This window comes from Idiotropiscis lumnitzeri, chromosome 12 (assembly GCF_059441095.1).
Source record: "Idiotropiscis lumnitzeri isolate Australia: NSW breed Sydney's pygmy pipehorse chromosome 12, RoL_Ilum_1.0, whole genome shotgun sequence".
Classification (NCBI taxonomy): domain Eukaryota; kingdom Metazoa; phylum Chordata; class Actinopteri; order Syngnathiformes; family Syngnathidae; genus Idiotropiscis; species Idiotropiscis lumnitzeri.
In genome coordinates this window covers 2,797,139-2,816,104 of record NC_142402.1, presented here as the reverse complement: position 1 = coordinate 2,816,104, position 18,966 = coordinate 2,797,139, and the positions used below count along the sequence as shown (strand labels likewise).

Genomic DNA, 18,966 nt, shown 5'->3' with positions numbered 1-18,966 from the left:
TTCATGAACAATTTTTTTTTCAATTTTAGTTTTGTTTTATTTATTTCATGAGCTTTCGTTTGCTACAATAACCTTGATTGGAAGTGGCGTGACCCTACTGCTTTAGTGCCCTCAACTTCTCTGTCGAGTGAGGGGGACGTGGAAGAAGAGGAGGAGGAGGAGAAGGAGGAGGCGGCGGCGGCGGCGGCGGCGGCGGCAACTAATTCATGAAGGATCATCAACAAGTCATCAACTTATACAAATACTTAGTTTTAAAGATCAATCTCTGCACAGCTCTTCTGCCACAAATGTTTGTATCATTGAAGATTTCCTCCACTGAAATGTGGAAGTACGGTTATATTGTGGGTTCTTAACAATTCTGAATAAAATCCACCCGAGCTGATTACACAATGCCTTGATTAAGTTCTGCCCACTGTTCTCCTTTTTTTTATTCTTTTTTTGCAAAAATTATATCATCACATTGCAGTTATTTTAACAGAAAGCAGAGAAACAGCAGTCAAGAGTTGGCCATATTACACTGATAAGTATGTTGACAGTTGATGTTTTGCAGGATTTAGTTAGAAAAGCAGTCGAAGATGTTGGTGTGAATAGAATCATTGATAGCTGTATTGAAGAATACATATTGTAACTTAATTCAGAATGTCTCTCTGTTATCGTAACTGAACTCCTCGACTCGAGTACATGTACATTATTTACATGAGAGAACCCAACTTGAGCAAGTACACCAGTCAAATGGCTGATTACTGCCAGAAAGATTTATATATCACACTGCCCCTACATTCCCACACTTTACTCAGTGACTGTTCTTCTCTCCAAATAGGTCCCAGATGTTTACCGTTAAACTCCATTGAACAGTGATGAAAGTGAGTCCCACAAGAAGAATGCTACAAAATCCAACTTGAACAGTTCAAACGTCATTGTATGTTTGTGCATCTATCAAGCTCCACATTCCTTGGCTTCTTTCCGCTCTCAGGGGGGTACTGATCGACGCCCACGAGCAGTTAAAGTTGTTACACTGCAAGTGAACAAATATGGATGTAGAGTATATAGACAAATCTAATCAATGCAAGCCCGATGTTATCACATCATGTTTGTGGTATTGTACTGTGTAATAAGACCCGGCCTTCCAAAACAATAAGTCATTTTTTGTGAAGATACAGGACAGCATGTGAATTTAGCAAGGAAGAAAACAAGACACTCAAATGTCTCTCTGTCAAAAGCCAGTCCGTAGTGTGCCAACTTTTCAGCATGACACGTGAAAACAGTGACATTCTGTAAACTAATCACTTAATTCATAAAACAGACAACATTGCAATGCTTAAATTTTATGAAAATGGGTTAAAGGGAATGCAATAAACCTTTCCAAACCTGGCAAATATCTGCTGCAGCCTTGTAAAAAAACTCAGAGACTCCAAACAAACTCATTCCTCATTCTGCAACTGCGCCCTTTAATTTCAATAAGGTTATTTGGAGGACGTCCCAACGTGTTTATAATAGAAAGGATTTTAAAATGATCTAAAAATATCAGGCATTTGAATGAACAGTGCATAATGACACATACTTGCAAACTGCAATTCACAACAAATTGTAAACTTTCTATCTCACAAAACTCCCAGTCAGAACACTTTGTTGTGTGCCTGCTCAAGACTATGACACATCAAGTCTTTTTTTTCCACTTTGCAGGCATCACAACATTCCAACACATGAGTCTGAATAGTGACTCTCTTGCTTGCGGTCACGTGAAGATTGAAAGAGATCCAACGTTTCTACAACAGAATGTGAACCGGGCCATTTGGAACAATGCCCATTTGCTACCATGGTAACATGGACTCAGCTACTTTCCATTCACAGCTTCTCACTCCCCACATATACATGGTTCTTTTCAAAAGTAGATGTGAGTTTTACATGTAGATTCTTGTGTTTCTGAGATGTTAAGATAAGGATAACTCCAAGTGTGAGAGGGGTGCGTGCGCATGTTTTGATGAAGGAAGTTTTATGGGAATGTTCCATCAGCAAGCAAGCATGTGGGAGGGATCAGTCAGCAAAACAGAGGGGTGGAACCGCCAGTTCCCCCAAATTCACATCCCACACTCTTGAAGACATTGCATCTTAAATACACAGGGGGGAGCTTGCTGCTCTTTCCATGTTTAATAACATCATCTGCAAAGATCACGGAATTTAAGTGTCGTAACATGGCCTCATTGAGAAATGTTCTTTGTTTTGGATTCTACATGTCTGCTTGGATTATCACCGTTGCAGGTAAAGTCCCACACGAGAGAACATAATGTTGTTTAACTGCTGACATGATCATTTGGACATTTTTCAGTCTGATCTCTAGCTGTCATGTGGTTCCAATTCACATTCCTTTCTTTAATCTTTGTCGCGCAAGTGAGCAAAATGAAGGTTTGTGTTGATGAGGTTACTTACTAAATGCAAGTGTCGCTCACACTTTGTAGAGATGAAGGAACATTTAGTTGTTTGGATGTGTTGAACTTCACTAATTTTTTATTACTTTTGTTACTTGCGAGTAAACATCTCTTGTATCCTTTGGCATGTGCTCCATCCTTAAATGAGAATAACGTTATGTACAGTGTTTGCACTGTGTCAACTAAGGTCATTGAAGCAGGTGTGTGCTTCTACTGTAAAACATAAGAACATTCCAACTGACTGACCATTTATGAATCCACATGGCACAGGACCACGTACGTATATAAGAGGTTTAAAATTATTTATGTTTTTATCCAGTTTTCACATTACAGAACCTTGGGGACTTTCAAATCTGATTAAAAAAAATCCATTCTCCATATCGCTTATCCTCATGAGGGCGTGTTGGAGCCTATCCCTGTTGTCTACGGGCAGTAGACCCTCGACTGGTTGCCAGCCAATCGCAGGGCACCACACAAAGACAAACAACCATCCGTGCTCACAAACACACCTAGGACGATTTAGAGAGTTCAATCAAGCCACCATTCATGTTTTTGGAACGTGGGAGGAAACGGGCGCACCTGGAGAAATCACTCACAGGCACAGGGAGAAAGTGCAAACTCCACACAGGAAGGTCACAATCATTACAATGATTTTCCGATATAGTGCAAGTATATTGCACGTTGCTTCATTCTGTTAGCTGCCAAAGTTATCACTAATGTTGCTGCACAGCTGCACACCCTGCATCACAGAATGCTACAGAGGAGGCACCTACAGCGCTGGAGTTGATACAACTAGAGATTCAAAATACAATACTAATGATAATTGCACTTCTAAATTGTAACACTAACCATTAAAACCTAAACCATATATTTCATATGTGATGACAATAGTTTGTCAATTAATAATATATATTTTCTTTTTTTTTTATGAGGGAAATACATTCCAGAATCCAACCTGAAGAACTTGAGTAATGTCATCATTTAGAACAAATATACATCTTAAAGTATTTTTGCCACAAAATTATACATCCTTTTTATGTAAATAGCTTACAACATTTTACTCCGAAAATCATGGCTTGTAGAATTTAGTAAAACACTTTGCAGATAAAAGCACAGAATGTGCCATGTTATTTATTATGCCAGAGATTTACCTTTGGTTCACATCTTCTTTGCTCCATCCCCAAAGCATGACTTAAATTTTGGTCTGTTTATGGGAAAGAGTGAGGAAGATGAAACACCAGATGTTCCAAGAAAGTTAGATGTTTTCATGATGAGACTCCATGAATTACGACACGGATCTGTCTAAATATTTTAAAACAGTTGTGAAACAAGGGTGACTCATGCAAAGAAAGACATTGAATTAGTATGTCCACCCTGCAAACATCATAACATTATAGTGCATTTTAAGGAGCCGCCATTTATGTCCCACTATTAAATGGCAATGGTCAGATACTACAATGACAATGCTGTAGGCGAGCCACCCACATGAACGTCATTTTGAAATAATTGTATCCCTTATTTTAGGGGAAGTTTGTGGTGTGGTAACAAAAGAATACTTGAGAATTGAGGTTCTTATTTCTCATTGTTTTGTCATCATGCATCAATGCTAACTGGTTAGGATTTTATGTAATCCTTTGTCACTGACATCAGTTAAAGAAATTATCATACAGTCACCATATTTCCTCTAAGATGACATCATCTGTAAACATTCACAACCCAGTCAGATGTTACCAAATAGGATCCTTCCCATTTCACACGAGCCTTTAGAATGACAAACTAGACCACAGGTGTCAAACTCTAGGCCCGGGGGCCAGATCTGGCCCGCGACCACATTTTAAAAGGCCCGCGAACGGAAAATCATGTGCATCAACTTTCTGTTTCTAGCACATTTTCTTCACTTTTAACATTGAAATTTATTTGTTACCAAACCTCCCCTTCTAAAATAAATCGAAAATTTGTTGAACAAACAATTACTGGCTTCTGAGTTCAATACTGGCTTTCCATCAATTTTGTATGTGATAATGTAAGGTGATGGTTTCGCAGTCATAACGGCCCGCTGAGGGAAACCAGAACTACGATGTGGCCCGTCCAAAAAAAGTAGTTTGACACCCCTGAACTGGACCATGAGGTCACAGTACACATAAACACATGCACGCACCCCCCCCCCCACACACACATATATATATATATATATATATATATATATATATATATATATATATATATATATATATTTTTTTTTTTTTTTTGTGTGTGTTTGTATGTGACCAGTGCAAAATCTTCCTTCCACTCACTCTAAATCAGCAGGGATAAGTTTCACTAAACAGGATGAGGTACAAAATGGATGCATCATACGTGTATTTCTCTGGCATCAAATCCTTATGAATCAATAACGGAACTTGAAATTATTGGCAGGATCGTAACTCTCCATAGACGTGTGTTCTAATTTGGATGGAACTTTGATGAGTCACTGAATCATGAATCATCATTGTATTTCTGAATCTCTTTCACATTGATTGCACAATGTCACTGTAAAAATGACTCCTCGATCAACTACATTGCTTTCTTACTCCTCATCTTTTTATTCAGAAATGTAGTGATGATTTATGTCACCGCATGGCAATTCCACTGAAATATCAACAAAGTGTAGAAAGGCTTTCTCTAACCTATAAACATGTTCTCTTAGTATTATTCTGAGATTTTTTGATGATGCATATTATATTTATTTACAAAAATATATATAACCATTAGTGGAATCAGTTAAAGCAATGATTGCTTCAGATGATTTAGATACACGGTTAATACGTAAAACCGCTTACAAATCATAAAATGTATTATAAAGCAGATTTCGTTCACGCATATAACGTATACCGGTAACTTTAAAAGCACTGGGCAAAAAACAATACAGGTTTAGTGAATGGAAATGGGCTAATTTGAAATAATGTAATCCAGCGTTCAAGTAATTTAGTTCCTTTTAAAATCAAGTAATTCCACCAAGTAAATTAGATACTTTTAAAATCACGTGATTCCAGAAATTAAATTAATTACTTTTATATCCATTATTCAAGTAAATCGGCTCCTTTTAAAAATCAGGTAATTTCACAAATTAAGAAAATTAGTTACCTTTAAAATAAAGTGATTCATCCATTATCCGCCGCTTATCCGGGGTCGGGTCGCGGGGGCAGGCAGCTTCAGCAGGGAAGCCCAGACTTCCCGCTCCCCAGCCACATCTTCCAGCTCTGCCGGAGGGATGCCCAGGCGTTCCCAGGCCAGCCGGGAGACATAGTCTCTCCAGCGTGTCCTGGGTCCTCCTCTGGGCCTCCTGCCGGTGGGACATGCCCGGGACATCTCACCAGGGAGGCGTCCAGGAGGCATCCTAATCAGATGCCCGAGCCACCTCATCTGGCTCCTCTCTACGTGGAGGAGCAGCGGCTTGACACTGAGTCCCTCCCGGATGGCCGAGCTTCTCACCTATCTCTAAGAAAGAGCCCAGACACCTTGCGGAGGAAACTCATTTCGGCCACTTGTATCTGAGATCTTATTCTTTCGGTCACAACCCACAGCTCGTGACTATAGGTGAGGGAAGGAACGTAGATCGACCGCTTAATCAAGAGCTTCGGCTTTTGGCTCAGCTTCCTCTTCACCACGACAGACCGATACAGCGTCGGCATCACAGCGGAGGCTGCACCGATCCGCCTGTCGATCTCTCGCTCCATCCTCCCCTCAATCGTAAACAAGACCCCAAGATACTTAAACTCCTCCACTTGGGGCAGGATCTCCTCCCCGACCTGGAGAGGGCACTCCACCCTTTTCCGACTGAGAACCATGGTCTCAGATTTGGAGGTACTGATCTTCATCCCAACCGCTTCACACTCGGCTGGGAACCGCTCCAGTGAGAGTTGGAGATCATGGCTTGAGGAAGCCAACAGTACCACATCATCTGCAAAAAGCAGAAATTAAATACTTAGGTCACAAAACCGGATCCCCTCATCACCTCGACTGCGCCTAGAAATTCATAAAAAGTTATGAACAGAATCGGTGACAAAGGGCAGCCTTGGCAGTGTCCAACCCTCACTGGAAACGAATCCGACTTACTGCCGGCAATGCGGACCAAACTCTGACATCGGTGGTACAGGGACCAAACTGCCCGTATCATGGGGCTCGGTACCCGTACTCCCGAAGCACGCTCCACAGAATTCCCCGAGGGACACGGTCGAATGCCTTCTCCAAGTCCACAAAACACATGTAGACTGGTTGGGCGAACTCCCATGTACCCTCAAGGACCCTGAGAGAGTGTAGAGCTGGTCCAGTGTTCCACGGCCAGGACGAAAACTGCACTTCTCCTCCTGGATCTGAAATTCAACCTCCCGACGGACCCTCCTCTCCAGTACCCCTGAGTAGACCTTACCAAGGAGGCTGAGGAGTGTGATTCCTCTATAATTGGAACACACCCTCCGGTCCCCCTTCTTAAAAAGGGGGACCACCACCCCGGTCTGCCAATCCAGGGGCACTGTCCACGATGTCCACACAATGTTGTAGAGGCGTGTCAACCATGACAGCCCCACAACATCCAGAGCTTTAAGGAACTCCGGGCGGATCTCATCCACCCCCGGGGCCTTGGCACCGAGGAGCTTGTTAACCACCTCGGTTACTTCAGCCCCTGATATAGGTGAGTCCACCACAGAGTCTTCAGGCTCTGCTTCAATGGAAGGCGTGTTGGTAGAATTGAGGAGGTCTACGAAGTATTCTCCCCACCGACTCACAACGTCCCAAGTCCAGGTCAGCAGCACCCCATTTCCACTATAAATAGTGTTAATGGTGCACTGCTTCCCTCTCCTGAGACGACGGATGGTGGACCAGAATTTCATCAAAGCCGTCTGGAAGTCGTTTTCCATGGCCTCACCAAACTCCTCCTACGCCCGCGTTTTTGCTTCGGCAACCACCGAAGCTGTATTCCACTTGGCCAGTCGGTACCTGTCAGCTGCCTCCGGAGTCCCACAGGCCAGAAAGGTCGGATAGGACTCTTTCTTCTAGCCTGACAGCAACCCTTACCGCCGGTGTCCACTAGCGGGTTCGGGGGTTGCTGCCACAACAGGCACCGACCACCTTACGTCCACAGCTTTGATCGGCTGCCTCAACAATGGAGGCACGAAACATGGTCCACTCAGACTCAATGTCCCCCGCCTACCCCGTTACGTGGGCAAAGTTCTGTCGGAGGTGGGAGAAGAAACTCTTTCTGACAGGGGATTCTGCCAAGCGTTCCCAGCAGACCCTCACAATACGTTTGGGTCTGCCGGGTCGGACCGGCATCTTCCCCCACCATCGGATCCAACTCACCACCAGGTGGTGATCATTTGACATCTCTGCCCCTCTCTTTACCCGAGTGTCCAAAACATGCGGCCGCAAATCCGATGACACAACTACAAAGTCGATCATCGAACTGCGGCCAAGGGTGTCCTGGTGCCAAGTGCACACACAACACCTTATGTTTGAACATGGTCTTCGTTATCGACAATCCATGACGAGCACAGAAATCTAGTAACAGAACACCCCTCGGGTTCAGATTGGGGGGGCCATTCCTCACAATCACGCCCTTCCGGGTCTCACTGTCATTACCCACGTGAGCATTAAAGTCCCCCAGCAGAACGAGCGAGTCTCCAGGGGGAACGCTCTCCAGCACACCCACCAAAGACTCCAAAAAGGGTGGGTACTCTGAACTGCTGTTTGGTGCATAAGGACAAACAACAGTCAGCACCCGTCCCCCCACCTTGAGGCGGAGGGAGGCTACCCTCTCGTCCACCGGGGTGAACCCCAATATATAGGCGCCAAGCCGGGGGGCAATAAGTATGCCCACACGTGCTCGGGGTCTCTCACCTTGGACAACTCCAGAGATGAAGAGTGTCTGTCCAACCCCTCTCAAGAGGACTGGTACCAGAGCCCAAGCTGTGTGTGGAGGTGTGCCCGACTATATCTAATCAGAATTTCTCTGCCTCGCACACCAGCTCAGGCTCCTTCCCTGCCAGAGAGGTGACATTCCATATCCCAAGAGCTAGTTTCTGTAGCTGGGGATCAGAGCGCCAAGGTCCCTGCCTTTTGCTGCTGCCCGACTCACATGGCACCCAACTCCTTTGGCCCCTCCCACAAGTGGTGAGCCCATGGGAAGGGGGACCCACGTTGCTTTTTTGGGCTGTGCCCGGCCGAGCCCCATGGGTGCAGGCCCGGCCACCAGGCGCTCGCCGACGAGCGCCACCTCCAGGCCTGGCTCCAGAAGGGGGCCCCGGTGACCCGCGTCCAGGCAAGGGAAAACGTGGTCCAATAATTTTGTGCTTCATAAGGGGCTGTGGTGAGCCGTGCTTTGTCTGGACCCTCACCTAGGACCTGTTTGCCATGGGTGACCCTACCAGGCGCAAAAGCCCCCGACAACTTAGCTCCTAGGATCATTGGGACACGCAAACCCCTCCACCACGGTAAGGTGACGGCTCACGGGGGGAATAAAGTGATTCCAGTTTTTAAAATCGAATCATTCTAGTAATCAGGTAAATTAGTAACTTTTGGAATTGAGTAAAAGTATTTAGTTACGTAAGTCACTGATGGTGTAGTGGTACACTCGCCCGAGTTGTGTGCGGGCAGCGTGGGTTCAGTTCCCACTCAGTAATGGTGTCTATGTCTGCCCTGTGACTGGCTGGCGACCAGTTCAGGGTGTAGTGTGCCTTTCGCCTGTAGTCAGCTGGCAGAGGCTCCAGCACCCTCCCGCGACCCTGTACAGCAGGCATAACCAAATGGCGGACCGCAGATGGTTCGGACCGGACCCACGACCAATCTATGATGATTTTTTTTCAGGGCGCATCCGCAAACGTTGACGCTGCCATTCTAGTGAATACGGAAAAGGCGTCACTGATTTGAGCCAATCAAATCTTCTGTTTATGATCCACTGCCAATTGCGCAGCAGACCGGAAGAGAGTTCTGCTGACAGTACGCTTAGCTAAAAAGTTAGCAAGGTCGGTGCGTTTTAAATGAATCGACGGAGAAATTTAGTTTTGTTTTGGCTGCAGCCGATTCAAAACCAGTGTGCATCATATGGTCCGTAACCGTCGCAACATTGCGAAGCGCCACTATGTGCACAGTTATCCGCTGACGTTAGAGGTGAGCGCATGCAAAAACATCGAACTTCGAGTGCAGTACAACAGATTTTTACATTTTCGTTTACATCCCAGCGGCATGCAAACGAATATTCAGTAAAAGTATCATGGATTTTGGGGAAACATAAAAAAACGTTCAAGTGATGGGGAAGTTGTGAAGGAGTGCTTAAATGTGGTTGCACAAGCATTATTTAAAGGAAAACACAAATGTGGCGCCAGATGTGTGAAATAATCTACCAAATCCCAATGGCCCTGACTCCGTTCCAACCCAGATTTAAGTCACTGGCAGGGCAGTCACAAACAAATTTTTCTCATTAAGAGAAGTTAAAAAAATATTCAAAAGAAAAAGTGGTGTCAAAGCTCATTTTGAATTAGTTTTTCATGAGTACAGCCATTTTTATTGATTGTCTTCTGAACATGTTGACCTGGTTTATTGGATAATTAGGCTTTCCGTTTTTTTTAGGCTAATAACTTTGATTTAAAAAAAAAAAGGTAAAAGATGTTAAATCAATGCTTAGCACTTGATATATTTCTGCAGGAGATATTTTATAGTTTTTTCTGGAAGTGGCACCCTTAAGTTCCTGGAGCCACATTTTCTTGAATGTGAAATAAACGCCTTATATTTGTTTGACTGGCAAAGGTGTTTAATGGGAACATTGCTAAATATTTAGTATATAAGTGCGCTCTGTTGAAAATGACTAAATATTGAAACTATATAAAAATGTGAACATAGGCTAGACATTAAGGGAAGTTGGACTTTGGTTTGGACCTTTAAATTGGAAGAAATTTTAGTCGTGGACCTCTGTGACTTTTAATTGAATACCTCTGCTTTACAGGATAAGCGGCGTGGATAATGACATGACATGACATTTAGTTACATTTGTAATCGAGTAAAAATACTTAGATACTTTGGTAATCGAGTAAAAGTAGTTAGATACTTTTGTAATCGAGTAAAAGTACTTAGATACCTTAGTAATTAACAAGTAATAATACTTTGTTACTTTTATAATCAAGTAAAAGTACTTAGTTACTTTTGGAATCGAGTAAAAGTACTTCGTTACTTTTGTAATTGAGTAAAAGTACCTAGTTACTTTTGTAAGCGAGTAAAAGTACTTAGATAGTTTTGTAATTAACAAGTAATAGTACTTAGTTACTTTTGTAATTGAGTAAAAAATACTTATTTACTTTTGTAATCGAGTAAAAGTACTTAGTTGCTTTTGAAATTGAGTAAAAGTACTTGGTTACTTTTGTAATTGAGTAGAAGAATATCCCTACCAAGGATGAGTTGAATGAGCTAAATGTTTTAATGGAGGTGAAAGGGGGCAGGGGGGTAATTAGCAATAGGGGGGTAATTGGTGGGGGCTGCGGGGGTACTAAATGGAAGCCTGCATGGCGGGAATTTTTGGAATTGATTGAAGTTGGAACGCGCAGGTTGAATTTCAGGTGGTCTCTGTGACGTGCCCTTTTACTGGTGAGTTTTTCCAGGCGGTGAAACTTTCCCATAATGATGGAGGGCGTAACCCACCTGTCTTCATTGAACATCAGCACATAAAGATGAATCACAAGACATCTTCATGTGACACGCCTAAAGAAGGCCTTTGTCTCTGAAACATAAATAGTCTGTCTGAGATAGAAGTACCAACAATTTCAAATATTAAATAAGAGACAGACTGAACTTTCACTTTTAAAGGCAGTGATGTTTGTGACACATTTCACAGTTAGGCAATTCCAGAATTTCACCCTTTCACTGATAAACCTGTGTGTGCAAATCATGTTTTGCAAAATAAAATCTGTTTCCATTTGATGCTGCTCTAGTGGATCTGCTGCAGTGCTGCAGTCCCTTTATTTATGTACAGAAAGGTGGAGGAGCAAGTCCAGTCAAGCATTTTGCACTGCGGAATTTAAAAATTACAACATTTCTCAAGATCTTGTATTTATTTAAGCCATCGTAGTGATAGCGTTGTAATTTGCTTTTTATCCAGGATTTCCAATGCCCAAGTAGAGAGACTGTTTTAGGATTTAGTCACTGATTGATTTGTTTTAGACCAAGCTGTTAAAACAAAAGAAAAGTGTGAAACCAGTTAAAAGCTGTTCAAGGTAATGCTGGGAATAAAAACAACCTGCCGTCCATCAACCATGTCACGTGGATTTAACGAGTGAGAGATTGTTAAAGAGTATCCAGAATTTGTTTTTCAATGCTTTGGCAGGGACACCGGCGCTCCAGTGCAACAGTGTCCATATTCATAAGAATTTGCTCAGCAGCTTACCAGAAGGTAGCCTGGATGCTTTTTTCACTGACTGGTCTATTGCTAAAAGCACTCTGAAATCACTCAGCCAACCCCTCTCCAAATGAATGTGGCATCTGACATCAAATGCAATGTGCTCCCGGGTTAAATGGCTAAAGCGATACTGCGTTCCTCTGTCGAAACAGTATCAGAAGACAAACGTCATACATATCTATGGTGCAAAGTTTAAACATATAATATAATAAAATGATATCAGTGATAATATGTTAGTTGAATCATAATAGATTGATTACGATATAGTTTCTGTTGTCGTCAAGTTCTGTTTAGTTCTTTCTTCTGAACATGTGGACAAGATTGTCGCTTTGTGTTTCCTCCTATCCTATTTTGCTATAAAGACTGTAAGTCATGTATACATAAGACAACATGACATAATTATCATGACCTTCAATTCAAAATATACCTTGTTTAAATTGTTTTTGTTGAATTGTCATTGTATAATTGTATATTACAGTACTGAATTTTCATGTTTCATATGATTTTAATAGCACCAATTACTTTTAACTATATTTAGGAATGTCCTGTTTTGCGCTTAGTTTGGGTTAAATTACTTACTTCCTTTGATATCAATGCATTAATTAATTAAATTCCACTTAGCTCAAAGCCTAATCAGAATTGACTGACTTTTGATATTATTTTAAAGTAATGTTTGATTCAGATAACTTGTTTTCATTGTATTTATTCATAAGTATTTATTCCCACCAGGAAGTTATTATTAAGCTCCAATTAAAGGCTATATTATTAATATAACTATGGAATGCACTGGTAGTTGATCTATCTATAGAAATGTCTTGGTAATTTTGTCAGTTTCAAGTCATTTTCATGACCATTGTGTTTTCTTAATAACTTTCTTTAATTTGGAATATACCAACAACCTTTCGCCAATGTGTGTATATAATACTGAGTTTGTCATGTCATAGATGGACATGTTCCCAAAGCAGAGAATGTACGTTGGGTATCTCTGGATTTTAAAACTCTCCTCATGTGGACTGCAACACCATCAAACTACACGTTCACTGTCCGGTACAGTTGGTGAGTCAACACAGACATACACATACACACCCACACACAAGCACACGCACTTATGGAATTGATTGCATTACCATGTTTTTATATTATTGCAAAGTAATGGACATTTTAATTATAATTAGGGTTTTAATATGTTCGTTCATCCAGCCTTGTTATGTGTTGTAAGTTTGCAGGGGGTAGCATCCCTAAGTGGGAAACACCAGACTTACCCTCTCCCCAGTCACTTCGCGCAGCTCTTCCAGGGGGATCCTGAAGCATTCATACAGTGGGACTCAGTTTTCCTGCTCAGGGAAAGTCTAGCATGGTGAGCTGTTTAACGCTGCAAGGAGGTAGTTCAGATCCATCCCTTACCTGTACTGCTTGTCCTCACGAGGGTCACAGGGGGGTTCTGGAGCCTATCCCAGCTATCTTCGGGCAGCAGGCGGGGTACACACAGGTTGCCAGCCAATTACAGGGCACACATAGACGGACAATCATCCGCGTTCACACTCATACCTTGAGTCAATTTTGAGTGTCCAATCAACTTGCCACACATATTTTTGGCATGTGGAAGGAAACCGGAGTACCCAGAGGAAACTCACGCAGGCACGGAGCAAACATGTGTACTCCACACAGGAAGGCCGGAGCCAGAATCGAACCCACGACCTCTGCACTGTGAGGCCATCGTGCTAACCAGTCGTCCACCGTGCTGTCCGTAGTCCAGGTCGAGTGTTGGTATTCATGCCGAAGCACGCATCTTGCCACATTTAAAAAAGACTGGTATGAGCCATTGTGGGGGTGAACACAACCGACTTAATTCACTGCCAACGAGAGTGGCTCAAGGCACAGACTAACAATCCTTGCAATGGTTGAAGAAGAAACTGAGTCCTTACTATACATAGTGAGGATGATGCACTGCTTCCCTCCTTATACATCAAGAATTTGGTCAAAACCATCAAGAAATGCCCCATATAAATAAAGTTATATTGTATTGTATTGGGCGGCATGGTAGATGATTGGTTAGCACAATGGCCTCACAGTGCAGAGGTTCAGTTCAGGGTTTTCCCCCACCTACTGCCCGAAGATAGCTGCAATAGACTCCAGCATCCTCCCGACCCTTGTGAGGAGAAGTGGTCCAGATAATGGATGTATTGTATTGTATTGTCTCTTCTCCATTACCTCATTGAACTCCTCCCAAGCTTGAGTTTCTGCCTTACTGACCGTCAAAGTTGCTTTCTGTTTGGTCGGTTGGTACACATCAGCTGTCATTATGGACAATCTATGGGGAGCTCAGGAGTCCAATAACTAGGCATCACTGTAGTTCGGCTCAGGTCAGATCCTCCCAATCACACCCATCCAGAAGAAAGAGAATGTCCTTATCAAGAGAGCTCTTTTGCACCCCCCAAGGACTCCAAACAGTGTGGGTACTTGTAGCTGTTGTTTGGTGTGTAGACACAAACATTCAGGACCTATCCCCTAACCTGAAAGTGGAGAGGTACCCTCTTGTCCACCAAGGTGAAACCCAACATACAGGCCCTGGGTTGGCGGGCAATAGGTAAGTACTCAAAAGCTCGGCTCCTCTTACACTGTAAATATTGGCAAGTGATATTAACTTGAAGTTTTTTCACTCAGACATTCTAAGTACATTTTACAAGAAGAATTTTTGAGTAAATTTCACTAGTCTGTTGAATTTTTAAAAAAGCCATTCATGGGAAGTTAGCCATTACTTTTTCAAATAGATCATTTCATACACAACAATGTGATTGAGGATTCAACTGACAACATTGAAATTTGGATGCTATAACCATTAGCTCCACACCTGAGCTATGGCTCTGCGACTTGGGCTGAGTGTATTGCTAGTATCTCCAAAAGGAGGCCAAAAACTCGCTTTGGAGGTATGATTCTGAGGTTTGCACCTGACACCAATAATATACTCATGGACCAAAGCAGTGGCATGGCTCAGGTGTAGAGTGGCCGTCGCCCAACCTTGAGTTTATGGGTTCGATCGTCCACTGCATTGAGCTCCTTTTTGTGTAAGAAATGTGTGTACAAAAACATAAAGTGGATTCAACCTTGCAGTGACTTATTAAATTCAATGAACTTGTAATTTTTTTCTCAAAAACTGCTCTTGTAAAATGTACTTAGAATTTCTGAGTGAAAAAATGATTTTACCAGGATTTTTCCAGTATATATCACTCCTCATTTTTTTTCAGTGTACCAGTTGCAGCTCCAGAGTGGAAGAGAGTCCAATGCTTGTTAAGAGGATTTTTCTAGACCTCAGGATGCATATTGAGTATCACAAACAGTGTATCTAGCCGAGGCTGTTTGCTTTTCCTTCTATTGGCTGGCGACCGGCGTATACGCCACTTCTCACATGAAATCAGTCCATAAGAGCTACAGAAAATGGAAGGATGGATTAAGTCAGCATCAACACTTATGTGGGAAATATTTATCTTTATAATTTTTTACTGCTTTCAACATAACAAAGAAGGAGAAGTGAGTGTCAAGTATGAAAAGTCACACCTCTCAATGGAATGCCTTTCTAGCTTTCACTTTTATGGCTCTGAAATGATGAGTATTGGCGACATATCATGTCAGTGCCATTTGTAATAGCCACTTGTAAACATATATGCTAAAATAAAAGATAAACAGTATGTGTATGACTATAAACTGATAACAAATATGTGAATATCAGGGACGACAGTGACTGGATGACAAGTCCCAACTGCATCAAAATAGCAGAGACAGAGTGCGATCTGTCCAATGAACTTGAACCCCTCCACAGGTATGTACCTCATAAACAAGAACTCTGTGTTGCAATAACAGGAGACTTGAGCATTATTCAACCTTTATTTTAATCAGTTGGTTTGAAAGGGAAAGTGAACCCCCAAATGTGCTCTATAATATGTTCTATGCAGCCCCACTAGTCTAAACACACACCTATTTTCTGTGCATAGGGGGTAATGGCTCGAGCAACATTGGTGCATCGGCACTGTACCAAGTATGCAAGTGTGAAATCCAGTATTAGTGCGTATACCTCTTTAACAAAACGAAAAAAAATCGTGTGAACAATACAGGAACTGTGTTGCTTGGATGTGCCTCGCCAAATTGTGTTTATAAGGAACCAAACTGTATCGACATGTTGTGGGTTTATTGGAGTGGTGGGCAAACCTTTTGATTGGCGGGCCACAATGGGTTGTAAAATTTGACAGAGGGGCCGGACCAGGAGCAGATGGATGGAGTGTTTTGGTAACCTCACCTCATCGGAATGAAAGTGAACAAAGGCATTACAACAATATATATGTATTTGAAAAACCACAGTATTTAGAAAATAAAACATCAACAAGGTTTATTCATTTATTTTTTTTCAAGTTCGGTGGCCGTATTAAAACGTTTAACAGGCCGCATGTGGCCCCTGGTGCCGTAGTTTGCCCACGCCTTGTTTATTGGATGGAGAACTGTTTGCAGTTGCTATACCTGTTTCATTGCCATTGCCTGTGTCTGAGTTGGAGTTTTGCTTTGGTTCTTCATGGATCGGACTAGAAAATCTTCACACTTCTGGAAATATTATGTGAAAATTAAGGTAACTCCTTTACTGTTAGTTTTTAATCATATCCCATAGTTTTAATTATGTGATCTATATCTTTGCTGCTGTAACACCTCAAATTTCCCCATTGTGGGACTAATAAAGGACATCTTATCTTATCTTATCTTATAATGTTATTACAGAAAAATTTGCTATATTTTGTATGCCAACTAGTTTGAGCATTTACACAAAGAAGCACATTTGGAATCTGCTTGTAAACAACTTAACTCGGTTAACAAGTTGAACAAAAAAAATTAGCTGTTGAATAAACTTTTACATGAGAATGTCGCTCGCCGTTCTACGGTTCTTCGGCCGCTTTGTTACAGCTCCTGCTGTTGTGAAATGCGCTCTATAAATAAAGTTGTACCGTATTTGAATAGTTTACGTGCAATGATTTTAGATGTACAGCAGAGGTCACTGTTGACTGACCAACACAGTTTCAATGCAGTGTCAACACTGTTAAGTGTAATGTGTCAATATTTATTCCTCCCGTACCGTATTGGTAGAGACTTCACGGTTCGGTGCACTCAGCCAAACGACAAATACGTCTAAGAGAAAAGGAAAAAGTCCACACCTGAGTTCATGTGACGCCACATTGTTGTTGTTAGAAGAAGAAATGGATCAAAACGAATGAAGAAGAAAAAGAAAGAAGATTCTTGACCTCTTATTAAAGAGAACCAAGTCCGGAAAAGATGAGGCAAGCAGACAGCCAGAATTCAGGTGTGCTTGCAGCTCCCACCCTGGGACGAGTATGGAGGAGAGGGTATCTGATGAACACAGCCCAGGTCAGAGCATAGAACCGGTCACATGCTCACTTCATGAGTCATTTGAAGTGTTCCTACACTAGTATGGAACTTGATTTTCTATATTTCTAGGTCTATACTAGTATGGAAAATGGGGGGAAAAAATGTCTGGACATCTTATTTGGCTTATCAGGGTAATTTTAAGATGTTTGGATTCATTATTTTGCATGCACCACCTGTGAGGTTTATCGCTTGACGTAACATCAGTGATCAGACAGACAATGATATCGTGGACAGCAATCCTTTGTCCCTTTATCACTTGAATGTCGCATATACATACATGTAACAGGTTCCGTGTTAACTGTGTTATTAACGTTCCCCAACAGGGGGTGCTAACGCACTGTGAAACAGTAGTGAAATCCCTATTCACATCCTGTTGTATACAAACATTACACCACTCTTTTCTTTTTTTTGTTCGCGTTTTTACAACACATAACCAAATCTAAACTTTCAGCTTGCATATTCCCATTGTGTCGATACGTCTGAAACAGTAAACATAACATCCATAACAGTAGCTGTTAAGCATCAATCACAAATGCAGAACGTATTTTCGGAATCGTATACGGCAAAGTTGTCATTGAATTATTTTTTTGTTTTTGTTTTTAGTTATTTAGACTCATATTCATCGAGATATGGTGGAGGACGTCTGTTGCGTCGAAAAGGATATCTCAGAGGTTGTTCGTCAACAGTCATTTCGTTGTAGTCATCATCTGACTCTGGTGGAATAATGTGAGTGTCAGTAGTGACCTTCTTGAAGAATGAAGAGTTTCGTGTAATGGAGTGTCCATTTCTTGCCGCGGTGATCATCGAGCCTTTGACTTCCAATACTGTGTATGGCGCAGTATTATAGGGTGTGGTGAGTTTATTATGCTTGGGCTGACGATGAAGTACCACGTCTCCTGGGATGATGGTGCTTGGCATTGCGTGACGATGTGTGTCGGCGTACGTCTTCATCTTGGTTTTAGCCTTTTGATCTTTTGCTCTGACCTCATGATCTGACCTATTGACAGTGACTGTGGCCGTCAGAATCTTTGATCTTGCGATGATGAAATCCAGGATATGTTGCGAATTGAGCAAACTGGGCACTATTAAAAGGCGGGCCATTGTCTGTAGTGGCTCTGATGGATTGGCTGGTGTGTTCGCTTGACATGCTAAACACTGTTTGACTATAGTTTCTGCTTTCTGGTCTATATTTGGAAACCAGACTTTTGTTCTAAGCAGTGTCTTTGTTTTGGCGATGCCCTGGTGTCCTTCATGTGCTAGTTGTAGAACCTTGTCTTGCAGGGCTTCGGGAATGACGATTCTTGAGTTTCTTAAAATAATGTTGTTGGTGGTCGAAACTGTTAGCTCGTTGCTCACTTGTTTGAATTGCTTGAGAATGGCAGCATGTTGCGTCATTTGCAATTTTATGCCATGTGTTGTTTACGATGTGCGCACTGACCTTTTGAAGGATTGGGTCTTATAGTGTTTCTTCACTGATCTCGGTGAGAGTCATTGCTTTGGGTGTAGCATGATGTGACAAGAAGTTCACACAGTCCTCAGCTACTTTTGCTGCTTGTGTGTTGACCGCACTGTGTCTGTTCAAAGGATGACGAGAGATGTAGTCTGCTGGGTTTTCAGTCCCTTTTCCGTACTCCACTCTGAAATTGTATGGCTGAAGTATCAGTCCCCATCTCTCAATGGTGGTTTGGATTTCGGGTT

The 18,966-nt window shown here is 42.2% G+C and overlaps 1 protein-coding gene across 3 annotated transcripts in view; it reads left to right on the top strand.

Annotated features, from left to right (window-relative positions):
- Positions 1-2,062: 2,062 nt before the first annotated feature.
- The window catches only part of LOC148325175 (tissue factor-like), a 31,594-nt gene continuing 14,690 nt past the window's right edge, over positions 2,063-18,966 (top strand). Inside the window, exons 1-4 of one of the 3 annotated variants that reach the window (XM_088311989.1) lie at positions 2,063-2,259; positions 12,789-12,900; positions 13,064-13,201; positions 15,572-15,661. In XM_088311989.1, the coding sequence (XP_088168115.1) occupies positions 2,193-2,259; positions 12,789-12,900; positions 13,064-13,201; positions 15,572-15,661 (407 nt within the window). In that variant the 5' untranslated portion in view covers positions 2,063-2,192. The remainder of the gene's footprint in view (positions 2,260-12,788; positions 12,901-13,063; positions 13,202-15,571; positions 15,662-18,966) is intronic. The other 2 variants (XM_088311990.1, XM_088311991.1) reach the window with 2 other exon arrangements.